The 22,433-nt window shown below is 48.7% G+C and overlaps 1 protein-coding gene across 2 annotated transcripts in view; it reads left to right on the top strand.

The window, feature by feature from the left end:
• The window catches only part of NEK1 (NIMA related kinase 1), a 1,277,786-nt gene that overhangs the window by 1,090,243 nt on the left and 165,110 nt on the right, over positions 1-22,433 (top strand). For both annotated transcript variants that reach the window (XM_085641815.1, XM_085641814.1), the window contains one exon: positions 7,808-7,968. In XM_085641815.1, the coding sequence (XP_085497941.1) occupies positions 7,808-7,968 (161 nt within the window). The remainder of the gene's footprint in view (positions 1-7,807; positions 7,969-22,433) is intronic.

Here is a 22,433-nt window from a genome sequence, read left to right as displayed (position 1 = left end):
CACGGTCGGGGACGTGGGAACCAACGTCCTGGTTCCTGGGGCCAGTGGGCGGGCCAGTCCACCAACTGCAGCAGCCTCCAAACCCTCCTAGTCCAACCTTTCAGGCCCATCAAACGCCAGTGGGTGGCATGATTCGCCATCACCTCCCCCACCTGCGCACCATCACTTCAGACAGGTGGGTTTTGCAAATAGTCCAAAGGGGGTACTCCCTCCCCTTCGACTGCCCCTCCAGCAATTCCACCGTGATACCACTGCATGTCGGGGGATCATCTGGCCCTTCTCCAACAGGAAGTTATGTCTCTCTTGGCCAAGGGAGCCGAGCGCATTCCTGTCCCAGAAGTAGGTCGTGGTTGCTACTTCCACTACTTTCTGGTTCCCAAGAAGGACAAGGGCATGCATCCTGTCTTGGACCTTAGGGACATCAATCGCTTCCACCGGAAGGAGAAGTTCAAGATATTGACGCTTGCTCAGGTTTTGTCTGCCCTCGACCCGCAAAACTGGATGGTAGCTTTGGACTTGCAGGACGCTTATTTTCACATCCTCGTCCTGCCGGCCCACTGGCGTTATGGTTCACGGTAGGCCACGAGCACTTACCAGCACCCCTCGAGTGTTTACGAAAGTGATGGCGGTAGTGGCAGCTCATCTGCACAGATCAGGGATTTCAGTCTTCCCCATCTCGACGACTGGCTGTTGAAGGGGGGCTCGCCGCAGGCAGTCGTCTCCCACCTCCAGACTACGGCCGACCTCCTGCATTCACAGGGGTTTTCCATCAATGTGCCGCAGTCACACATGATTCCCTCTCAGAAACTCCTCTTCATCAGAGCGGTTCTGGACACAACGCTTGTTCGGGTCTATCCTCCCGAACAGCGAGTCCGGGATATTCAGGCTATGATTCCGATCTTTCAGCCTCTGTCCCTGGTTTCGATCAGGATGACCCTGAGGCTGCTGGGCCACATGGCCTCCTGCATCCTGCAGGTCGATCATGCCAGGTGGCATATGCAGGCTCTGCTGTGGGACCTGAAGTTTCAGTGGGTGCAGCATCATGGCAATCTGTCCGATTGCATCCAGATCTCGGAGGGCAGTGCACGTCAATTGCAGTAGTGGCTCACGAACCAGGATTGGGTCAACAGCAGATCCCTCTCCCTTCCCTAACCAGACCACGCAGTGGTGACTGATACGTACCTTCTGGGATGGGGATGCCACATGTGAGAGGCGGAAATCAGAGGCCTCTGGTCTCCGGTGGAGTCCGAGCTCCACATCAACCTTCTGGAGCTCCGGGCGATTCGTCTAGCACTGAAGGCATTCCTTCCCTCTGTCCGGGGAAGCGTAGTGCAGGTGTTCATGGACAACACCACAGCCATGTGGTACTGCAACAAACAGGGTGGGGTGGGCACGTGGACCCTATGTCAGGAGGCCCTGTGTAGGAAGGTGGATATCTGACTATGATTACCCCCAACTTTTTCCCTAGTGTCTAGCTGGTTTTTCGACTTAGTTGGCCTGAGATCCTGCCATTCAGGGTCTCAGGCTGTCTGCTCTCTCTGTAAAATGGACTCCATGTACCCTAGGTACATAACCAATTGGTAAGGATCACCTTATTGGACCCTGTACAGTGTACCCTAGGTACCCAGGGCATAGGTGTACCCTAGGCCTCCCAGGGGCTGCAGCATGTATTATGCCACCCCTGGTCTGGCCTTCCAATCAGACACAACTGGCTGATCACTCAGCTGGGGCAAGGTCGTGTAATCACCCCTTGCTTAGATATAGTATATCTATATCTACCTTATATATAGACACATGTGTACCTATCAGTCACTCCTATGGCAGGCCTTAACAATCCTGGAGGCAGAGTGCTTGGTAACATGTGAGATGGTGCTCTAGCATGAGCTGAGCCTGTCTGCAGCTTTCGGAACCATGTCCTTATAGCTGTTCTATGATATAGCCTACCATATACTCTTAAAGTGCCTTATAATCTTAAACGGTTATGGTAACTATGCTTTGGCTTTATCAAAACATGTCTTGTAAGGTGTCTAACACTTTGGAATAATACCCCCATACCATTTCTGGTGATGAGGATATTATTCCTCCCTTCTAGAGGGAGAGACATGTTAAAATCCTACTTTGCTGTTTATCTCTAACCAAAAGCCTCAGCATCACAAAATGGATGCTGCTGCCACAGACACAAGTCTGACCTCCTGCTGCTGGGAGTGATCCCTGCCAGGGAGGCCTGGACAATAGGTTTCCTGCTTGGGGAGGTGCTAGCACCTCCCCAGACAGCCTTTAGTGTATTGGGGCAGGGTGGGCTGAAAGGAATGAGACATGCCTGGGGCACACAAGGTGTTCCTTGCATAGTCCAGTTCAAACCGGCGCTGGGGCACTCCAGCCCCAGCTCTGGCGCGAAACTGGACAAAGGGAAGTGGGTGTAACCACCCCCTCCCAGGTCCCACCCATAAGGCGTGACCTAGCAGGTATCCCAGCCCCCCAGATTAGTATAAGAGTGGGAGTTGGGCCTCAAGACTTTAGATTATCCTGAACCTGCAAAACTGAACAGAAACTCTGGACCTTCGACATTCGACGAAAGAAGAAGACTGAAGAATCTCCCTTGTAGCCAAGGAGTGGCTACCCTGTGCAAACAGGCACCATCAAGAGACTACCCTTTGCTTTGCGACCGTTCTACGAGGAACCGACTGCAGAGCCCGACCAGAGCCTTGACTTCCAGACTTCTCCGACCCTCATCCACATCTGCAGCAGAGCTGAGATCCGTGGAGGCGACGAGCGACGTGGGACCGGCTACCTGGGAAAAGTGGCTAGTAACTTACAGCGCAGCTTCTGAGGTACCCTCGAAGTTGTGCACCGGGGATTGTGAAGCCCCAACCCCAAGCACCATCTGCACCGAAGATCCGCCCCCCACACTCCACGAGTCCTGCGTGGGGCCCTTCAGCATTTTCCTGCTTGCCGCGTCTGTCCGGTTGCTTGCCCGCTGGCTAGTGGCCTCTGTGACGACGCACCCTGAAATCTTCTGCGCTGGTTTGGCTCCTCCAGACTGGCTCCCGCTTCTCTGCAAAGAAGAAGCACCCCAGACCTTCCTGGTCTGCACCAGAAGCAAGTCCTTTGTTCTTCGTGGGTTCCGCTTGCCAAGGCTTGGTGAGTCCTAGTCCAACTTCGACGCCGCCGACAGCAAGAGCCTTCGTGGGACAGCTCGCCTCCTGGTCCTGGTCGTCCTCGACGCTTCCTGGTCCTCCTGGCTGCAGCGACAAGCTTCACCTTCACCTGCAACTCTTCACGACATCGCCTGGTTCCTTCCTGGCTCCACGTGGTCACTGGCTAGTGACCTTGACTCTGTCCCTTCTGCTTGCAGGTTTCTTCTCTTCTTGATCCCAGCCTTGGGATCCACCGGACACTCTTCACTGACTGCCTGTCAGCACCTTTCTTCAGGCATCCATAGGAGTCGACGACGAAAACGACGCATCTTCACCCCTATGCACCCGCAGCCTGTGGGCTAGGTAACTTGGGTACTCCGGTGCTCATCAGGATAGTGACTATCCTAGTGTCTAGTTTTCAAGTCTCAACTTCCTAGCTACTCCGGAAGTGTCCTAAATCTACCGTTTTCTAAACTGTACTATTGCTATTGACTTTTACGCATTACGCGTGAGTGTTTCCACTCTGCACACGAATCCCGTGGGCCTCCCACTTCCTAACTAACGCTAGTGTAGTGTAGCCCCAGCGATTCCCTAGGCCTAGGCCTATTCTATTTCCGTGACAGTGGTCCTTATACCACTTACTTAGTATATGGTTTGCGTGGCCCCTAGGGCCTAACTGTATTACTTACCTGTGTGACTTAATGTATGCATAAATAAGACTGTGTTGTACTTACCTCTAATCTCATAAAGAGTGCTGAGGGTTTGCTTAGAATAAATACACTTTATTTTATATATATATCTGTTGTGGTGTCCTTTCATTTGGTATTCAAGGGATTATATATGGTATCACAGCTGGCTTCACATGCCATTCAGAGTTTAGCCTAAGACTGCTCTTGTCCATGCTACCACTAGGATAGCTGGTCTATAAGGTTGACTTTACAACCAATCACCATAAGGGTATTTGGACTGATATAAGGTGTACACTAGAACTAGTGACATCATACATCAGGCCAACTTCTCACACCCTGCGCCTCTGGACATGGCTGGAACATCAGGGCATTTCCCTGGTGGTTCAACACCTGGCAGGTTCCCTGAATACCAGGGCGGACAAACTCAGCCGCAGGCGCATGATGGATCACAAATGGCGTCTTCAGTTGGAGGTGGTGCAAGGTCTCTTTCGACAGTGGGGAGAGCCTTGGTCAGATCTATTCGCCACCGAAGAGAACGCACAATGTCAGCAATTCTGCACGTCGGAATTTCCAAGGCAGTACTCACTAGGCGACGCTTTTCGCCGCGAGTGGAGTTGCACTCTGTTGTGTGCCTTTCCGCCCATACCACTTCTGCCCAGAGTGCTGAAGAAGATCCGGCACGACCGGACCCAAGTCATTCTTGTAGCTCCGAATTGGGCACGAAGAGTCTGGTATCCCAAGCTGCTCAACATGGCCATCGATCCTTCGATCCAACTGCCTCTTCGGGAGGATCTTCTGTCGCAGCAGCAGGGGACGGTCCTCCACCCAAACCTGTCCTGCCTCCACCTGCTTGCATGGAGATTGAGCGGCGGCAGTTGACGTTGTTTGACTTGCCTCTCCGAAGTCTGCGATGTAATCTTGGCATCCAGGCGTCCCTCCACTAAGACGGTATACGCCTGACGGTGGAAGAAATTTGTGACATGGTGCTGGTGCACAGCAAAGGCAGTGGACCCCCTCTCTGCCCCTCATTCTGAGGTTCTCTTGTTCCTCCTTTCTTTGGCCCAGCAGGGCTCTGCTCTGGGCACTATCAAAGGCTATCTCCCAGCCATTTCATCCTTGCTTCGGCTTCCATATCAGCCTTCTCTTTTCAAGTCCCCAGTTGTTAATCGTGTCTTGATAGGCAAAACTCATCTCTTTCCTCCTATTCCTTTCGTTATGCCTCAGTGGAACTTGAACCTGGTTTTAACTTATTTAATGTACGCTCCCTTTGAGCCGCTTCACAACTGTCCTTTGAGGCTTTTAACTCTCAAAACTGCCTTCCTGGTAGCCATCACCTCTGCCAGATGAGTGAGTGAGCTCCAGGCTCTTTCTTCAAAGCCTCCTTTTCTTTCTGTGCATCTGGACAAAGTTGTCCTTAGGACCCATCCATCCTTTCTTCCACAGGTTAGCACTGCCTTTCACATTGTGCAGACCATCACTTTGCCCACCTTCTTTCCGCCTCCGCATCCTTCCAAAGAGGAAGAGAGGCTCCACCATCTGGACCCAAAACTTGCACTGTCTTTTCATCTGGACCGCACAAAACTGTTCTGGGTTGATGACCAGCTCTTTGTTGGCTACATGGGCGCCAAAAAAGGTCAGACTGTACGCAAATGGACTATCTCTCAATGGGTTGTTTTGTGTATCAAGGCCTGTTATTAGGGCGACGGTGGCCATACTGCTTTAGGGTAAGGAGTTCCTCTGAGTGACATCTGTCAGGCAGCTACGTGGGCATCATTGCACACCTTTACGAAACCCTACTGCCTGGACAGCCAAGTCCGGAGAGCCGGCTTCTTTGGACGTTCTGTTCTTTAGGATTTTCTGGTGTAATATTAGTTTGCAAACCCACCTCCGGAGTTGGTATTGCTGGGGTATCTATTCTAAGGTAAGGAATCTATAACTAACGTGTTTCTTTCAGATGAACAAGTTACTTGCCCTTGGTAACGCTATATCTGTAAGAAACAGTTAGTTATAGATTCTTACCGCCCCACCTTTCCTCCTCGTTCTGCGAACTGATTTCTAGGGTTAAGGATATCCTTTCAGGGCCCTAGTTTTGTGCACCTGTGGTCAGTGTCTTGCATGGCTCTGCGTTTCTGGCGCTGAAAGTTGTGTACAGAACTGATATCCGTGCACGAGGGCGGCGTCTAAGTAGCTACCACATCGTCATCCCGGCGACACAAGGCCAAGGACGAACGTGGAGCCAACCGACGCCACCTTCCGATGCGCAGAGGTACTGCTGATGAAAAACTTTCCGGATCCAGTCTGACGCCTGGGGGTAATTCTAAGTTAAGGAATCTATAACTAACTAATGCTCCTTACAGATTTATTGTTACCGAAGGTAAGTAACTTGTTCATTTTGCTGAAACATAGCTTTCTATAGAGCTGTTTTAGCCACTACAGATATTCCATTCCACTCCACTAAATGCTTTGTGAATGGCGCAAAAGACCTTGCATCTAATTCTTTGATCGACACAGAGCCATAGACTGAACACATGGTAGTGGAGATGAGCATCTGCTTTTTCAACTTTTAGGCTGTACATGTCGCTTTGATGTGCAGTCTCTGCAGATTATTATATTAACGTTTGGGTACAACTGACTCTCTGCTGAGTTTTTGTCATCTAACCTAGTGGCAAGTTTCAGTCTGACTTGCCCTGTACACTGATCAGGAGCTGCTGATTCGTTCTTGAAATGTTCAAGATTCAGAATCATTCTTGCTATCTTATGTGATTGACTGGTGCAAAATATCTGTGAAAGAGGATAAACTGTTGTCCATTATGATGCTCAGCAGTTACTTGACCTTCTCATCAGGGAAGAGGGTGGTGGGCATTATCTATTTACACCAGCAAAGTGAAAGGTACGGTATGTTAACTTTCCTCAAATCAGAACCACAGTTTTAGATCCCATGAGGCCCATGCAGCTGTAACGTATCCATCGAGGCACACTTCAAGTTATTTTGAAATATGTTGAATCTCAGAACTGGCTCCCAACTGGAGGCGGATCTGTCTTTTGTCTTCATACATTTACAATTGCAGATGTTGTAGTTTGGAGAGCTAGTCTAGGACGCGGGCTGCTTCACGTTGAACAGCAGAGTTGATCTAGTGCTGATGCCCTCCAGAAAGTTGCTTGTTACATTTCTTGTACTTGAATGGGCAGTATCAATAGTGATATAGATGTTTTTCATTTTTTGGGGGTTGGTGAGGAAAGATTTGATCCATTTAAGTGTAGTTCCAGATGCTCCCACCCAGGTTTTACTATGTTCAGAACTAATTGTGTGAGCACTGTGATGGAGGTGGACAGCAAGTACAGGTGGGTTTGAACTTCTGCTTGGTCTTCATGCAATGCCATGAGAAGGTCTTCACAAATAATTTCAAAGGTGATTCAGTGATCTAAAGGCTGTTTCTGGACTTGTCAGTGTGGAGAACAAAGTAGGTCTCCATTATGTATTTGGTACTCCATTTTAATTATGCAGTAGTCTGTGAATAGTAACCCGTTTCTTTTATAATAGTGACATTTTCCTTAGGCTAGGTTAACACAATTATTTGGGTGTTTTGATGAGGGAACATGCCTCAAGAGAGAACAAAAACATTATAGAACAGTTACGCAGTGGTGTATTTTAATTAACACAATTTCTGCTATTGTGACCTCACTGAGGGTATTCATTTCATATGCTAACGCCTGGTTGAGGTTTAAATCTTTCTTGGAAGTTACTAGCTGTAGTTGCTACAATCTGTGCTGCTGGTTTCTGAATGACTTGATTCTGTGAATCTTGTCAGCTCCTCCTTACCAGAAGTTTAATGGTAGATGTCGCACCAGCTCTAGATCACCTTCAACTGGCATTTTAATCTTCACTGTACTATCCTGCTGCTGTGTGAAAAGTGTGGCCTTTCAGAAAAATAAGAATTGAGTATTAAAAATGAAGGTACTAAATTATCTCTTTCATTTTAGATGCTGAGAACCTGTTCACTTCCAGATCTTAGCAAGCTTTTCAAAACATTTGTGGATGATGCCACTGGTTTGGCAGATGAGCAGGAAGATGACAGTCTTGAAATAGATGACTTAGAAGATGAGCCACTGAAAGAAGAGGAGCACTCAGATTCTGAAGACACGTGAGCATATGTTCTTCATAACAATAGTTGAAGTCCCGGCATACTTTCATTTTTTCATCTGACTTAGAGATCTCTCTTATAGCACACCAGAGAGAGTAGATACACAAGCACATTATGTCAGTACCACAGGCTACTGATTTACATAGTACGACTTCTAGCTACATATTCCTTACTGTTGGACTTGGCCCTTCTGGCAGGTTCACCCCCGAAACTTTTTGCTTTTTATTGGTAACCTGGTGTAGTGATTTTTGGTTTCTGCGCACTTTCCCTGTGTCGCAGAGTAAAGTGCGTGCGCATTCTGAGTGCATGTGGTGAGATAGGCCTGCCCTCCCATAGGAATGCATGGGGAATGTATGTGTCCCTGGTAGTTCCTGATGCGTGGGGTGTGCAGGCTCGAGTTTGGTATGTGCGGACTCATGTGATTGAATGCTGCGCGATGATGTGTGCAGCGTGCATGTACCTAGTGTGGAAGTGCCACTTCTAGAAGTGGGCACTTCTGTGTGCAGTGTGAAATGTGTGGCTTGTCTGACGATTGGCTGGCTGAGGTCAGGTGACGGGCTAGGGAACCCCCAGAGTCAGGATGAGTCTCCCAGTGGTGAATGGGGAGATCAGCAGCTAGATGGGTGAGAGGAGTACACCTGGGTCCTGAATAGGGCTGGGTTTCCCCACACAATGCTGGCTCCGCCCCCTGTGGTGCGACTGATGACCCTGGCCTGCACTCTGAATAGGGAGAGGGGCTGAGCAAAACAAAGTGCTCAGGAACCAGTTGTAACTGGTTCGCCCCTTCCCTGCACCTTGAGACAAAGGGTTTTACTGTATAAAAAGGGTCTGTGTCCCCTTACAATTTGTTCTCTTGCTGATCCAACTTAAGGGGGGCCTGCTACTGCTGGGCGCCAGGAGAGACCGCCACTGGGGACTGCCTCCCTGCTGGAGGGCCCTATGAGCTGGCCCCTGGGCCCAGTCCTGGCCCCCTGCATCTGAAGACTTTGGTTCTGGACCTTGTTGCTATCCCTAAGCGCCTGGGAGTGCTTCTATTTGCTTTATAGCGCTAGGAGCGCTGTGTTTGGGACCCCAGCATCGAGGAGCGTGTTCCTTGGCGCTTCACTACATCCTCCTGCGCCTGGAAGCGCTGGACTTGCCCTCGGCGCCAGGAGCGCTTTGTTCCTGATAACGGGTGCCCACCCCGTGTGCTGCCGGTGTCACGGGATCCTACCCCGTATTTGGGTGCTTGTTGGCGGGTTGCCCCCCCCCCCCCCGCCGTAGATATCCTCTTATCGCCGGAACGATCACCGCTGCGGCCCGGTTCGTACCGGAAGTCAGGCGGCCCTTGTTGGGACGTGGGCGGGTCATCAAGCCGGAAGCGACGGGAGCCTACCCCGCGCTTCGGCAGAGGAAGAAGGAAGCAAGGCAGCGAGAAGCTGCTGCCCCGCCGGAGCGCTGCCGAGAGTGAGAGAGCCCCCGAGGAGCGGGAGCCCTCCTATGTCCGGTGAGGCGCTCTGTTGAGCCCGTAGGCTCCGCATCCAAGCCCCGTGGAGCAACGAGACGACCGGAGGAGGTCTGACGAGGTCTTCAAGAGTCCCGGTGAGTGAGGGGGCGGAGTGCTCGAGTTACGAGCCGACGAAGGCTCCAACAAGCGGGGGTATGGTGTGCGTGTTCAGAGCGCACTGCGCGCTCTAACATACAGGGACATAGTGGTGGCAAGCAGAGCGGCCCCGGAAGGCAGTGGGCCGCTCCAACGAACGGCAGCATTTCTCTGCGCTGAGTCCCGGAGCAGGACTCCAACATCGGGGGGTGATTTTTAGTTGCCCAGGCCCCAGAGAGGGGGCCCCCACCTACTTGTACGGGCGCATTGATTGCTGAGCGCAGAGGTCGCTCCAACGACGGGGCAGATTATTGCTTCAGAGCCCAGAGAGGCTCCAAGTGCGACAGATTGGGATCAAAATGCACAGTGGGGCCCAGGCTCATTTCTCCAGCTGCCCAGCACTTAGTGGGCAGCTGCAACGTTTAGGTTGTGGCCTTTACGCTTTTGGCTTGCGCAGCTGGCGCAGCCTTGCTGGACATAGGGCGTCTTAGCCCCGACAAGGCCAGTTGGCCTAGGGACTGCCACAGGTGGTGGCTCATGTGAGTTTCTCGCTATGGTTTCTAACCTGCACCTCTGAATGTATTTTTATGCGTCATGTGCCATGTTTTTACACCGCTGAATGTATTTTATGCATCATGCGTTTTCCTTCCCTACACCTCTGAATGTGATGCATAATGAGTAACGTTCTATTACCCCTACAGGTATTGTGATACTTAGGTGGTTGTTTTTCTCCTAGTGCAGGTGGTGCTAGTGAGGTCCTAGTTCCCTGCGTGACATTCTCCTAAGGTGGTTAGGGTTGCGTAGGTGGTACTTACCTGATACCAGTAGTTACTGGTTGTGTGCTATATATGTTATTTTGTGCTACAGTAATTTTATTCCTATGTTCTAAGTGCTAATTTCTACAAAGTGCTAATTCCTGACAGTGGTCCATGTGGCCCTGTCCCCTGTACATATAATCCCTTGTAAATTCTGCCCGTGCCTGTTGGCACATTGTAAAGTGTGTGTTTTTATCTAATGTGTTTTGGTAATACAAAGGCTATTTTTATATAATACCTTGTGTGGAGTTTCCTTTGTGGTGGGCCTTGGGTGTTGTTGCTAGGTGCGCGCGCAAACGCTTTACACATCGCCTCAGAGATAAGCCTGACTGCTCGTGCCAAGCTACCAAGGGGGTGAGCAGGGGTTATCTTTGGCGTGTAACTTCCTTGCCCTGACTAGAGTGGTGGTTTCTGCCTGGCTTTGGCGCAAGCCCTAGCCAACCAGAAATCGCCATTTCTAACACTTACCTTAGAATATTCTCCAGGCATCAGACTGGATCTGAAACTTTTTAAGCAATACCCCTGCGCGCCGGGAGGTGGCACCGATCAATTCCACGTTATCATCTTAGGCATCGCTTGTGCCAGAAGTGACATGCAGCGCCTATATAGGATGTATTCCAGCGTGCTTACTTCAGTTCCTTCTTTTCTGAGACATCAACGCAGATCCTCACTGAGCTACCTTTAGTCTTTTTTTGACTGACCTTTTGTCGATATTTTAGGTCCAGTGTACCATCTTTTTTTCTCTTACTAGAGACATTATCCAAGAAACCTCTGGGTTTCAAGCCTTGTGGTACCTGTCACAGACAAATGTATGTGAAAAACTTCCACTTGGTTTGCCTCTGGTGCCTGAAGCAAGACCACGATTCCAAGGCCTGCCTGGATTGCAAGACCATACATCCGAAGGCTATCAAGGAGCGGACCATGAATCTTTTGGCTGCATGACATCGAATGAGTGCACACCGCTCTAGGTCCTGGTCATCAGGGAGGTCCTGTGTATCGTTTTTTTGCTCCCTGGCTTCAAAGGTAAGAGCCACAAAAAGAATTTGGAGAAGCCAAAGCATTTTTTGACTTCCCTGCACCAATCCAAGTCATCGGACAAGCGCAGGACCGATGTCACAAATCTAGGCACTGCTCCCAGTGCATCCATGTAGAGCCTAAGCCTAGATCCGATCCACATCTCCCCGAGTTTGCTGGAGTAACCCCCACCCAACTAAAGGGATTTTATGAGGCCATTCACCTAATTTGTAAGCGACTGGACTCCGCTGGAGTGCCTTTGGGCCCCACCAGATGCTGGGTGTCCGTTGACGTGTCTGCCGTCAGCACCAGTCGGACCCTCTGAATTTTTTCTTGGACTTGGACCGACCCCGGTTGTGAATCCGCAACATTCGCCTGGGGTTCAGACATGTGGCACCGTTCCCGACCCCTTAGTCATTCTTCACTCCGATACGGAGCCACATTGGCGGCATCCAACGTCAACTCCGGCAGCAGCCGGATCCAGGTCTTCTGAGTTGGAGACAGCTCCTTCTTTTACTGATAGGCCCTGTGAGGAATAGGATTGGGGGGTACTTGAGGATTCCTATAGTTATCCCGACCCTCCTTGAGGAACCCTTCGCCGAGGAGAATTGGTATCCGGTTGATGAAGTGGCCTGATCACCTCACCAGTCACTGGTCTCCTCTCTCCTCCTTACGCTGCCCACTGTGGAAGTCAAGACTAACATCTTAACGGATGTGCTTCAGCGTGGGAGATCCCACACAGGACCCCTCTTTTCCTTTCATTAAATCCTTACTGATGTCCTGCTTGGGCTTGAACCAAGCTCTGCATAGGCACTCCGTGCACAAGACCATCGCCTGCTGCCACCACCCTGCTTCTGGGGACCCAGCCTTCCTCACCAGCACCCGACCACAGACAGCTTGATGGTACAGCCTCAACCTTCAAAATAAACCCTGGCGCGTTCCCTACCAAACTACCGGATTGGGAATCCAGGAGGCTGGATACCTTTAGGAAGAGGATTTTTTCTTCCACCAGCCTTGCATTATGGTCTGTGAACATCACATGCTTATTGAGCCGGTTTTCCCATACTGTATGAGACTGTTGCAGGGATTCTGCTTTTGCACAGAACTATGCGCAGGAGACCAGGACCTCAGAGAATTGTGGTGTACCAGAAAACTCCCCTCAGAACCCAGAACCCCTTATCCGACTAGCTTAGTATCCCATTCGTTAACCTAGATCTAGCTAGGTGGTCCCAATGTATAGACAAACCAGAACAAGCGACTTAGATATTTCTCAGGAGTGGTGGGAATCCAAAATACCTGTTCGTAACTATTTGTTAGTCCACAACATAATAATACAGACACAGTAAAGTTTAAAGAGTTTATTTTATAAACCTCGCGTCCTAAGATGCAGTACTTTGGCTAACACTAGCAGACTAACAGTACAGATCAAAACCATAAGCATTATTACAATACCATACAAAATGAAAGGAGCAATCATACTATTAATGACAGTGGTATACAGCCACACTCCTTTCACTAGAATCTAATACATTATTATTATTAGACTATTAAAAGGTCTCTTAGGCTAACAGGGGGGGCCCCATACCGTATAGATCAGCTTAGTAGAATCACATCAAAGGATCAGCTCTCACATGCATCAGCTCTTCTGTTCGAATGAATGTAAAACCAAACTGTTCTGCAATATTAAAGACGCTTGTCCTTCAGATATTGGCAGCTGTATGCATGATATGTCTAACAAGTGGTACGATCAATCTAAACACAACACTCTGTACCTTCTAGTGACCCAGACGCGTTCTTTGCATGATGTACAGACCAAGGGCACATTTCACGGTTAAGAATGTGAAACAACAGTTTGTTATCCTGTAAGGCAAAGTCGAGTCTGCATTTCTAAAATTAATAACACATAACAACAGTGTCGTGTGCAGTGCAGCGGAAACGACAAGCTTGCTTGCTAACAATGATCTCGTTTATGCTAACTTAGTGTTGTAAATAGGGCGTGGCTTAATCCATCTCACAAGACTTGGCTGCACAAGTCCTGCCCATGGTCTCCGAGAAAGCCTGAGCCATCCTGACCCAAGCTGTTGCTGATGGCAGGAACGCAGAAAAGTTCACCATATGCTGTGGCCTGGATATGACCGACTTGCTGGGCAGAGCTGAGATCTACTGGCTTCTCGCGGAATGTCCAAGCATCCCTTATGGACATGCCCTTCGATGACACTTGCCTGTGTGGCAACTAGGTGGATTTGACACTTGAGTGCTTTAAAAATAGCAGAGCCCCCGCTAGATCGTTGGGACTATCCATGGCCCCATGACAACCGCATTCCACCTTCTGCTCCTTCCGTTGGTACGGGAATGGCTATCAGCTGCATCCTTTAATTCCCAGCCATGACTGCCACCAGGCTTCTCAGTCCTTTCGACTCCCACAAGCCTAATGGAACCCAAGGTCAAAGGTCCAACTACACCCCCGACCCCGCCCCCCCCGCCCTCCCTCCAGTTGCTGCAGCCTCAAAACCTCTTTAATATGCCCTTGCAACATCATGGGCAATCGGTTGACTTCAGGATCAGACACCACCTGCCCCAACGGAGAGCTGCAACATTAGACAGGTGGGTCCTTCAGATTGTACAGCTGGGTTACACCTCTCCGTTAAAGCACACCCTGCCACCCTTGCAACCCTCCTAAGATCAGCTGATGGAGGACTATCTGTCGCTCTTGGACAGGAAGTGCAGGCTTTTTTGGCCGAAGGAGCAATGGAGAGGGTGCTAAGATCAGTAGGTTGTGGTTGCTAGTCCAATTTAAAAAAGACAGCCAGCAATGGTATTTCTGGACCGCACCGGTCAAGTATCCCAATCTTATAGTTCTCTTATGCCCACTCCTGGAGTTCTGACTGCCCACAAAACTCAATCCTCGGTAAATGCTTTCACAATATTAGGAGGGCAACCTAATTTCCTTGTTCACATTGAACTTTCATAAAGTACTTTTTATGAAGTATCTAATTCCATCATACTTAAAACCCACCCAGCCAACACGTTTCATACCTATAGGGACATCATCGGGACAATTTGATTTATCCTCCTTCTCAAAATTGGATACTTAATAAAAAGAACATTATGGAAAAATACACCAACATGTGGAAATGTATTGAAAAACGAGATATGGAAAGTAATTGAAAACAAAAGAGTGATTACAATTACATTCAATTCGAATTGGGAAGTTCAGTGTGAACAAGGAAATGAGGTTGCCCTCCTAATATTGTGAAAGCATTTACCATAGTTTCTATTCCTGCTACTTTCTGGTGCCTGAAAAAGATGGAGACCTCCATCCTATTATAGACCCATGCCCTCTCAATTAGTTCCTGAAATAGGAGAAATTCAAAATGCGCACTCTGGCTCGGTCCTATCTGCCCTGTATCCCCAAAACTGGATGTAGAGTTGGACTTGCAGGATGCCTGTTTTCACATACCTGTCCTGCCAGCCTACAGACATTACCTGGGTTCATGGTGGTTCAGGATCATTTCCAGTTCACTGTGCTCCCCTTCAGCCTTACTAGCGCCCCTCGGGTGTTCACGAAAGTGATGGAGGTGGTCGCTGCCTATATGTGGAGGCCATGGGGGCTAGTCTTCCCCTACCTCGACCACTGGTTGTTGATGGCAAACTTGTCCCAGGTTGTTGTCACTGACCTTAAAATAATGGCGGGCCTCCTGCATATGCTGGGGTTCACTATCACACATGGCGAATTCACACTCCCTCTCAAACGCTTCCTTTCATCGGACCCATTCTGGGCACTGTGCAGTTTCGTACCTATCCTCCGGAATGACAAGTCCAGGGTATTCAGGCTATGATTCCTATGCTTTAGCTTGTATCCTGGAATATGGCGAGACTGACTTGGAGGCTACTGGGCCTCATTCTGTGTTGCATCTTGCTGGTAAAGCATGCTTGTTGTGAATATGCAGGCCATGCAGTAGGACCTAAAGTGTCATTTGGCTCAGTATCAGGGGAATCTCTCCACATTGGACCAGATATTAGAGGGAACTGCAAAAGACTTACAGTGGTGGCTGATGCACAGTGATTGGGTTAGGACAGACCCTCTCCTTCCCCCCCCCTCAGAACTCACAGTGATGACTTTCTAATTTTGGGGCGGCCATCTGGGAGAGGTGGAGATCAGAGGACTCTGGTCTCTGGAGGAGTCTCAGCTTCACATCAACCTGTTGGAGTTGAAAGTGACCCGCTTGGCAGTGAAAGCCTACCTTCCATCCATCAAAGGGAATCTGGTTCAAGCGTTCACCATGTGGCACTTCAACAAAGTGGGCGGTGTTAGGTCCTGAACTCCATGCCAGGAGGCTCTGCGCCACTCTGGACATGGCTGGAACGTCAGGACATTTTTCTGGTTGTGCAGCACCTGGCAGGATCACTAAACATCAGGGTGGATGAACGTAGCCTTCAATGATTTGCAGATCACAAATGGAGTCTTCACACAGAGGTAGTCCAAGACCTCTTCAACGATTGTGGAGAACCTGGGTTAGATTTATTCTCCACCACCGAGAACACACAATGTCAGCAGTACTGCACGTTGGAGTTTCCAAGGCAGCTCTGACTTGGAGATGTATCTCGGCTATACCACCTGACATTTTCAATTTGGTTGGAAGAAGAAACTGGAAAAGGGACACCTGTACATACACTGTGATTATAAGTGTTTCATGGACTGTTCTTACTGAACTTTGCATAATTAATAATAAGAATGTATATACAGTTATATAATGAGAACTGGACTAACTGGGATTTAGAGTCTCCTATACCTAGCGTAATGGTTTTAAAATGCAAACAATGATATGAGCAAAGAACAGTCACTGGATATGAATACAGCATTTTTTTTTTTTTTTAAACCGTTTTTATTGCAGAACAATAGGATAGTCAGCTCACATACAGAAGGATCCTGCACCGCAAATGCCAATGCTGTGTTCTTTTCTGGCCCTAAGGCTCCCATACACAGCTTGTAAGCCAACATCTAAGAGGCCGGGCAGCGATAACATGTAGGTCCTTATACGTAACCCTATGTCCCCCTGTACAGTTGTTTATCTCATTATGGGATGTCTATATTCCGCTTTTAAATTTTCTCCCCCCCTGCCCCCCCACCCAACCATTTCCCCTCCCCAGCCCCAATCCCCCTGTCTCCCTCCCTCCCCGCCCTTCAGTGCCGCTGGATATGAATACAGCATGTTGGCTCAAGTGGAGCTCAGGACATCTGCATGCCTTTCTGCCGATACCTGTCTTGCTATATCAACAAAATGGGACATAGGGGTAAGTTTAACGAGGTCCAATGTACATACCCCGTCAAGTAGTAATGCAAAAAAGGTACAGAGTTCCTCTAACGAAGACAAGAAAGAGAAGGGGGGGAAACAATGTATTGTCATGTGTAAAGGGAATCACGTGGGCCTGGCTGTCAATGGAGCAGGTCGAAACAAAAAAAGGGGGGTGGAGTCCCTTGTTGTTACTAGGGTTCTCACACACCAGGCAAGCTAGGTGTCATGCTTCATCATATGAGCCTGCCCCTCGTCAGGTCGGCGCTGCAATACCTGACGGGCACCCAATAGTGGGGCTCTTTGGCGGGGATCTTTTGTTCCTGCCGATGGGTGCAGTGGGGGTAAGGGGCCCTAGCGTGTGTAGACGTGAGTGATAAGTGTGTGAATATAAAATAGGTACTGTTAGTCCATAAGCAAAATTTTATTATGATGGTAAACAGCCTAAGTAAAAATTAATTGAGGTGGGTATTGGAACTAGAGGTTACGAAACTAGTTGTACATGCCCTACTCTCAAAGAGATCTACATGTTTCGTGCCATGGTATTTTAACCAACGAAGGACACTGTTCCTAAAGCAGGATGTAAAAAGTCACCCATACTTACGGGTGCAAAAAGTCACCCGTGCATTTAAAAGAAAAAGATGTGAACAAAGAAACCTTAGGTAAGAGGTACCCAAAAGTGAGGGGAAAAAAACTTTTTGTCCTCTGATGCCCTCACACACCCCAAGAGGTGTCATGCTTCATCATCGGGCAGTTACTCCTCGTAGGGCCGGCGCTGCAATTCCCTACGGGTCCCCCGAAGGGTCGCTTTGTCGGAGATCTTTTAGGACTGCCGGATGGTGCATGAGGGTGTGTGGGGAGTGGGTTCAAATGAGGGTAAAAAAGAGAATGTGCGTGCAAAATAGATAACGAGTAAAAGGGTCAACATGCAGCGGCAATGTAACTGTTGTACCCTTCGCAGTCCGAAAACCGCTCAATAAAAACATTGCCCCAAAGGCTCACTATGCCTGGGTGTCATAGGTCGACATGTTTCGCGCTTATCTCGCCCAACCAGGGTCATTAGCGCTTCTTCAGGACCATAAAAATTCATAATTCAGGTAAGTGATGTGCACGTGCACAGTGTTAATGAGATAAAATACCCTCTTTCTCAATCAGGGCGGAACAGCAACTTGTGTACCCTCAGTATGGCAACAGCTGTATGGTGGATGCCGCTCATGATTAATACCCTCTTTCTCAATCAGGGCGGAACAGCAACTTGTGTACCCTCAGTATGGCAACAGCTGTATGGTGGATGCCGCTCATGATTAACAGGAGAGGCGGCAGCCAGGTATTAATCATGAGCGGCATCCACCATACAGCTGTTGCCATACTGAGGGTACACAAGTTGCTGTTCCGCCCTGATTGAGAAAGAGGGTATTAATCATGAGCGGCATCCACCATACAGCTGTTGCCATACTGAGGGTACACAAGTTGCTGTTCCGCCCTGATTGAGAAAGAGGGTATTTTATCTCATTGACACTGTTCACGTGCACTTCACTTACCTGAATTATGAATTTTTATGGTCCTGAAGAAGCGCTAATGACCCTGGTTGGGCGAGATAAGCGCGAAACATGTCGACCTATGACCTATGACACCCAGGCATAGTGAGCCTTTGGGGCAATGTTTTTATTGAGCGGTTTTCGGACTGCGAAGGGTACAACAGTTACATTGCCGCTGCATGTTGACCCTTTTACTCGTTATCTATTTTGCACGCACATTCTCTTTTTTACCCTCATTTGAACCCACTCCCCACACACCCTCATGCACCATCCGGCAGTCCTAAAAGATCTCCGACAAAGCGACCCTTCGGGGGACCCGTAGGGAATTGCAGCGCCGGCCCTACGAGGAGTAACTGCCCGATGATGAAGCATGACACCTCTTGGGGTGTGTGAGGGCATCAGAGGACAAAAAGTTTTTTTCCCCTCACTTTTGGGTACCTCTTACCTAAGGTTTCTTTGTTCACATCTTTTTCTGTTAAATGCACGGGTGACTTTTTGCACCCGTAAGTATGGGTGACTTTTTGCATCCTGCTTTAGGAACAGTGTCCTTCGTTGGTTAAAATGTATGCATCAGGAGCATGGACACTGGACCTTTAATAGCTCCTAGGTCCCCCCCTCTTTTTTGTTTTACATATCGTGCCATGGTAGCCATAAAGGTCAGGGCACTTCCTCAGGATCAGTGTTAGAACTATCTACAATTTGTGGGTACGTGAAAATCTACATACCTAACAGGCTTCAGCAAGGTAACCTGGAACAAAAAGACGTGAAATGACAATGAACAATACATGTAGGTGCACTCACATAACGATAAAATATCTTGTCTTCAATATGCAGAGGTAGAGAAGAAAGTATCATAATTAACAGTGAGGCAAAAAAGGGGGGGGGGTGATGTTATAAGAACAGGGGGATAAAGCGGTGCGTATAGGCACCACAAAAATAAGTGAGTATATCAAAATATCTCATAGTAAAGATATGAGGGGTGCGGTTATTAAAACAAGGTGGAGACTCACCTATACCGCTAACAAGGAGATCTTGCAGCAGTGACCGGCAGGTGTGTGAGGATTCCAATTTGGGTCCTAAAGGCATATGCTGGTAGAGTAGAAACGTAAGTTTAGGGGGATAAAAGGTAGTTGATGCGATAGTTAAAAAGGGAGCGTGTTGCTGCTAGGAGAGCTCCTTGGGGGAGAGAGAATGGGGAAGGGGAACGACACCACCAAGGTACACACTCCCATGTGCGATGCAGTGTGCAGCCATGGTGATCACGCACCCAGAGGCGGGCGGTCAATGGCCGATCACACCAGAGGAGACAGGGTGGAATGACCGAACTCTCCTCGTGGCGCCGGACGCTTGAGCCGTCCCCCCTGAGTAACGAGAAAAACCATAGATGGTAGCACCATGCCAGTGCAGACCGCGGAGTGCATTCCGTTCCTCGATTGTGATCTCACCTAGGAGGGATTCCAAGTTGGAGCGCACACGAGGGGAGAAGAATATGGTACTCACCAGCGTGTAAGGACGCTATGGCTCGTAAACCTACCCCTGCCACCGGACCTGGGATGGTGAAGGGTAAACAATAGTGAGTGTCTAATGTGCTGCAGAATGGTGACGTGCGTACGGTCATGTGACCGGAAGTACGGAGCGTCTCACTGCGCACAGTGGTTCTATGTCGAAGCCGGCGGCCATATTGGAACGGGGTGGCGGTAAGGGCGATACAGTGAGAAATCCGAAACCGGATAATACTGTAGATGCACAAAGCGGCAAATAAGATTATTAAGCGATAAAAGGACTGGACTATAAAATTATCTAAACAAAACAAAAACCAGTGTGGTGTTTGACGTGGAATCACAAGTCATGAACACTGGTGGAGTATGTCGGGAAAATAAGCAAGGGGGAGAGCGGTGCCTACTGGGCACCCGATCATGGAACGCTCAATAAGGTGTCATAAATAGTAAAGCGTGTCAGTGGATGAAAGTGTTTGTACTGACATAAGGGGGGGAATAGTCCCTCCATAGCTAGACATGGAAGGGGTTCTCTGGAAGTAGGACATGTAAGGGGTGCAGAAAACGGTTCAATGCTAGGGGTAGCCCAGTGGGCAAGCTAGACCTAGGGACAGTAAGATCCAATCACGTGAGTGCACCCCACGGAATGTCATCATTCAAGCCCGTCAGATGTGTAGATAATCTGAGGACCCATCTCTGTTCAAGCCTGAACAGTGCGTGTTTAGAAATCTGTGGATGAGCCTCTAGAACTAACCAGCTCATAGAGTCAGCGGGATGTCGTGCTTTCTTGAAATGTGTTTATAATCTAGTAGTAACTCTCTGACAGCGTATGTTACTCCTGTGTACAGTTATCCTAGTCTTTACCGTATGAATGGTCATACCTACATATTGTAGGCCACATGGACATGTAATCATGTAGATACATTTTTTAGTGTTACAGTTTGTGTGTTTAGTCAAGACCTAGTGAAAATCATTCTTGAAGGTGATGTCCTTAGTAGTAGTGGTCAAACTACATACCACACATGAGCCACAGGAAAAGTGACCAGTAACTATGGGTAGGTCCCACATAGTGCGTTGTTTGTTGGTTGTATTTTGCCTAGGTCTTGTATGGACCAGGAGGTCCTTGAGATTTTGTGTTCTTTTGTAAGCAAACCTAGGTTTCGGTATATTCAGACTACCTGTGTCTAAAATGTTCCAGTTTCTCAGGATGATTTTCTTAATGCTTGTAGTGTCTGGTGTAAAAGAGGTAACACAGGTGAGTATGTCAGTGCTTGGTTTAGTTCGTGTTTCAAGTAGTGACTCCCGTGGGTTATTTCTAGCTCTTTTCATGGAATTTTGAACTTGTCTCTCGGGATACCCTCTAGCCTTCAAATTAAATGATAGAACTCTTGCCTCTGTTCTGTAATCAGAAACCCTTGTGCAGTTTCGTCTAATGCGTAAAAATTGGCCAAAGGGTAGATTATCCCTCAACATTTTGGGGTGGTGGCTGTCATAACGCAATAGACTGTTGCGGTCGGTGGGTTTTTTATATAGAGTTGTGCTCAGAGTGCCATCAAGCAATGTGATATTCAAGTCTAGAAATGGTATGGACCGTTCTGATATGGTATGTGAGAACCTAAGATATTCATTCTGCTCATTGATCCATTTAATGAAATCTACACAGTTAGTGTGTGTCCCAAGCCAGAAGATCAGGATGTCGTCGATAAATCGTTCCAATATGGCCACCGCCATCGACATAGAACCACTGTGCGCAGTGAGACGCTCCGTACTTCCGGTCACGTGACCGTACGCACGTCACCATTCTGCAGCACATTAGGCACTCACTATTGTTTACCCTTCACCATCCCAGGTCCGGCGGCAGGGGTAGGTTTACGAGCCATAGCGTCCTTACACGCTGGTGAGTACCATATTCTTCTCCCCTCGTGTGCGCTCCAACTTGGAATCCCTCCTAGGTGAGATCACAATCGAGGAACGGAATGCACTCCGCGGTCTGCACTGGTATGGCGCTACCGTCTATGGTTTTTCTCGTTACTCAGGGGGGGACGGCTCAAGTGTCCGGCGCCACAAGGAGAGTTCGGTCATTCCACCCTGTCTCCTCTGGTGTGATCGGCCATTGACCGCCCGCCTCTGGGTGCGTGATCACCATGGCTGCACACTGCATCGCACATGGGAGTGTGTACCTTGGTGGTGTCGTTCCCCTTCCCCATTCTCTCTCCCCCCAGGAGCTCTCCTAGCAGCAACACGCTCCCTTTTTAACTATCGCATCAACTACCTTTTATTCCCCTAAACTTACGTTTCTACTGTACCGGCATACGCCTTTAGGACCCAAATTGGAGTCCTCACACACCCGCCGGTCACTGCTGCAAGATCTCCTTGTTAGCGGTATAGGTGAGTCTCCACCTTGTTTTAATAACCGCACCCCTCATATCTTTACTATGAGATATTTTTATATACTCACTTATTTTTGTGGTGCCTATACGCACCACTTTATCCCCTGTTATTATAACATCCCCGCCCCCACCCCCCTTTCTTTGCCTCACTGTTAATTATGATACTTTCTTCTCTACCTCTGCATATTGAAGACAAGATCTTTTATCGTTATGTGAGTGCAACTACATGTATTGTTCATTGTCATTTCACGTCTTTTTGTTCCAGGTTACCTTGCTGAAGCCTGTTAGGTATGTAGATTTTTCACTTACCCACAAATTGTAGATAGTTCTAACACT

The sequence above is a fragment of the Triturus cristatus genome, chromosome 2_2, assembly GCF_964204655.1.
Source record: "Triturus cristatus chromosome 2_2, aTriCri1.1, whole genome shotgun sequence".
Classification (NCBI taxonomy): Eukaryota; Metazoa; Chordata; class Amphibia; order Caudata; family Salamandridae; genus Triturus; species Triturus cristatus.
Note: the sequence above shows the minus strand (reverse complement) of the source record. Positions and strands in the feature narration are given on the sequence as shown.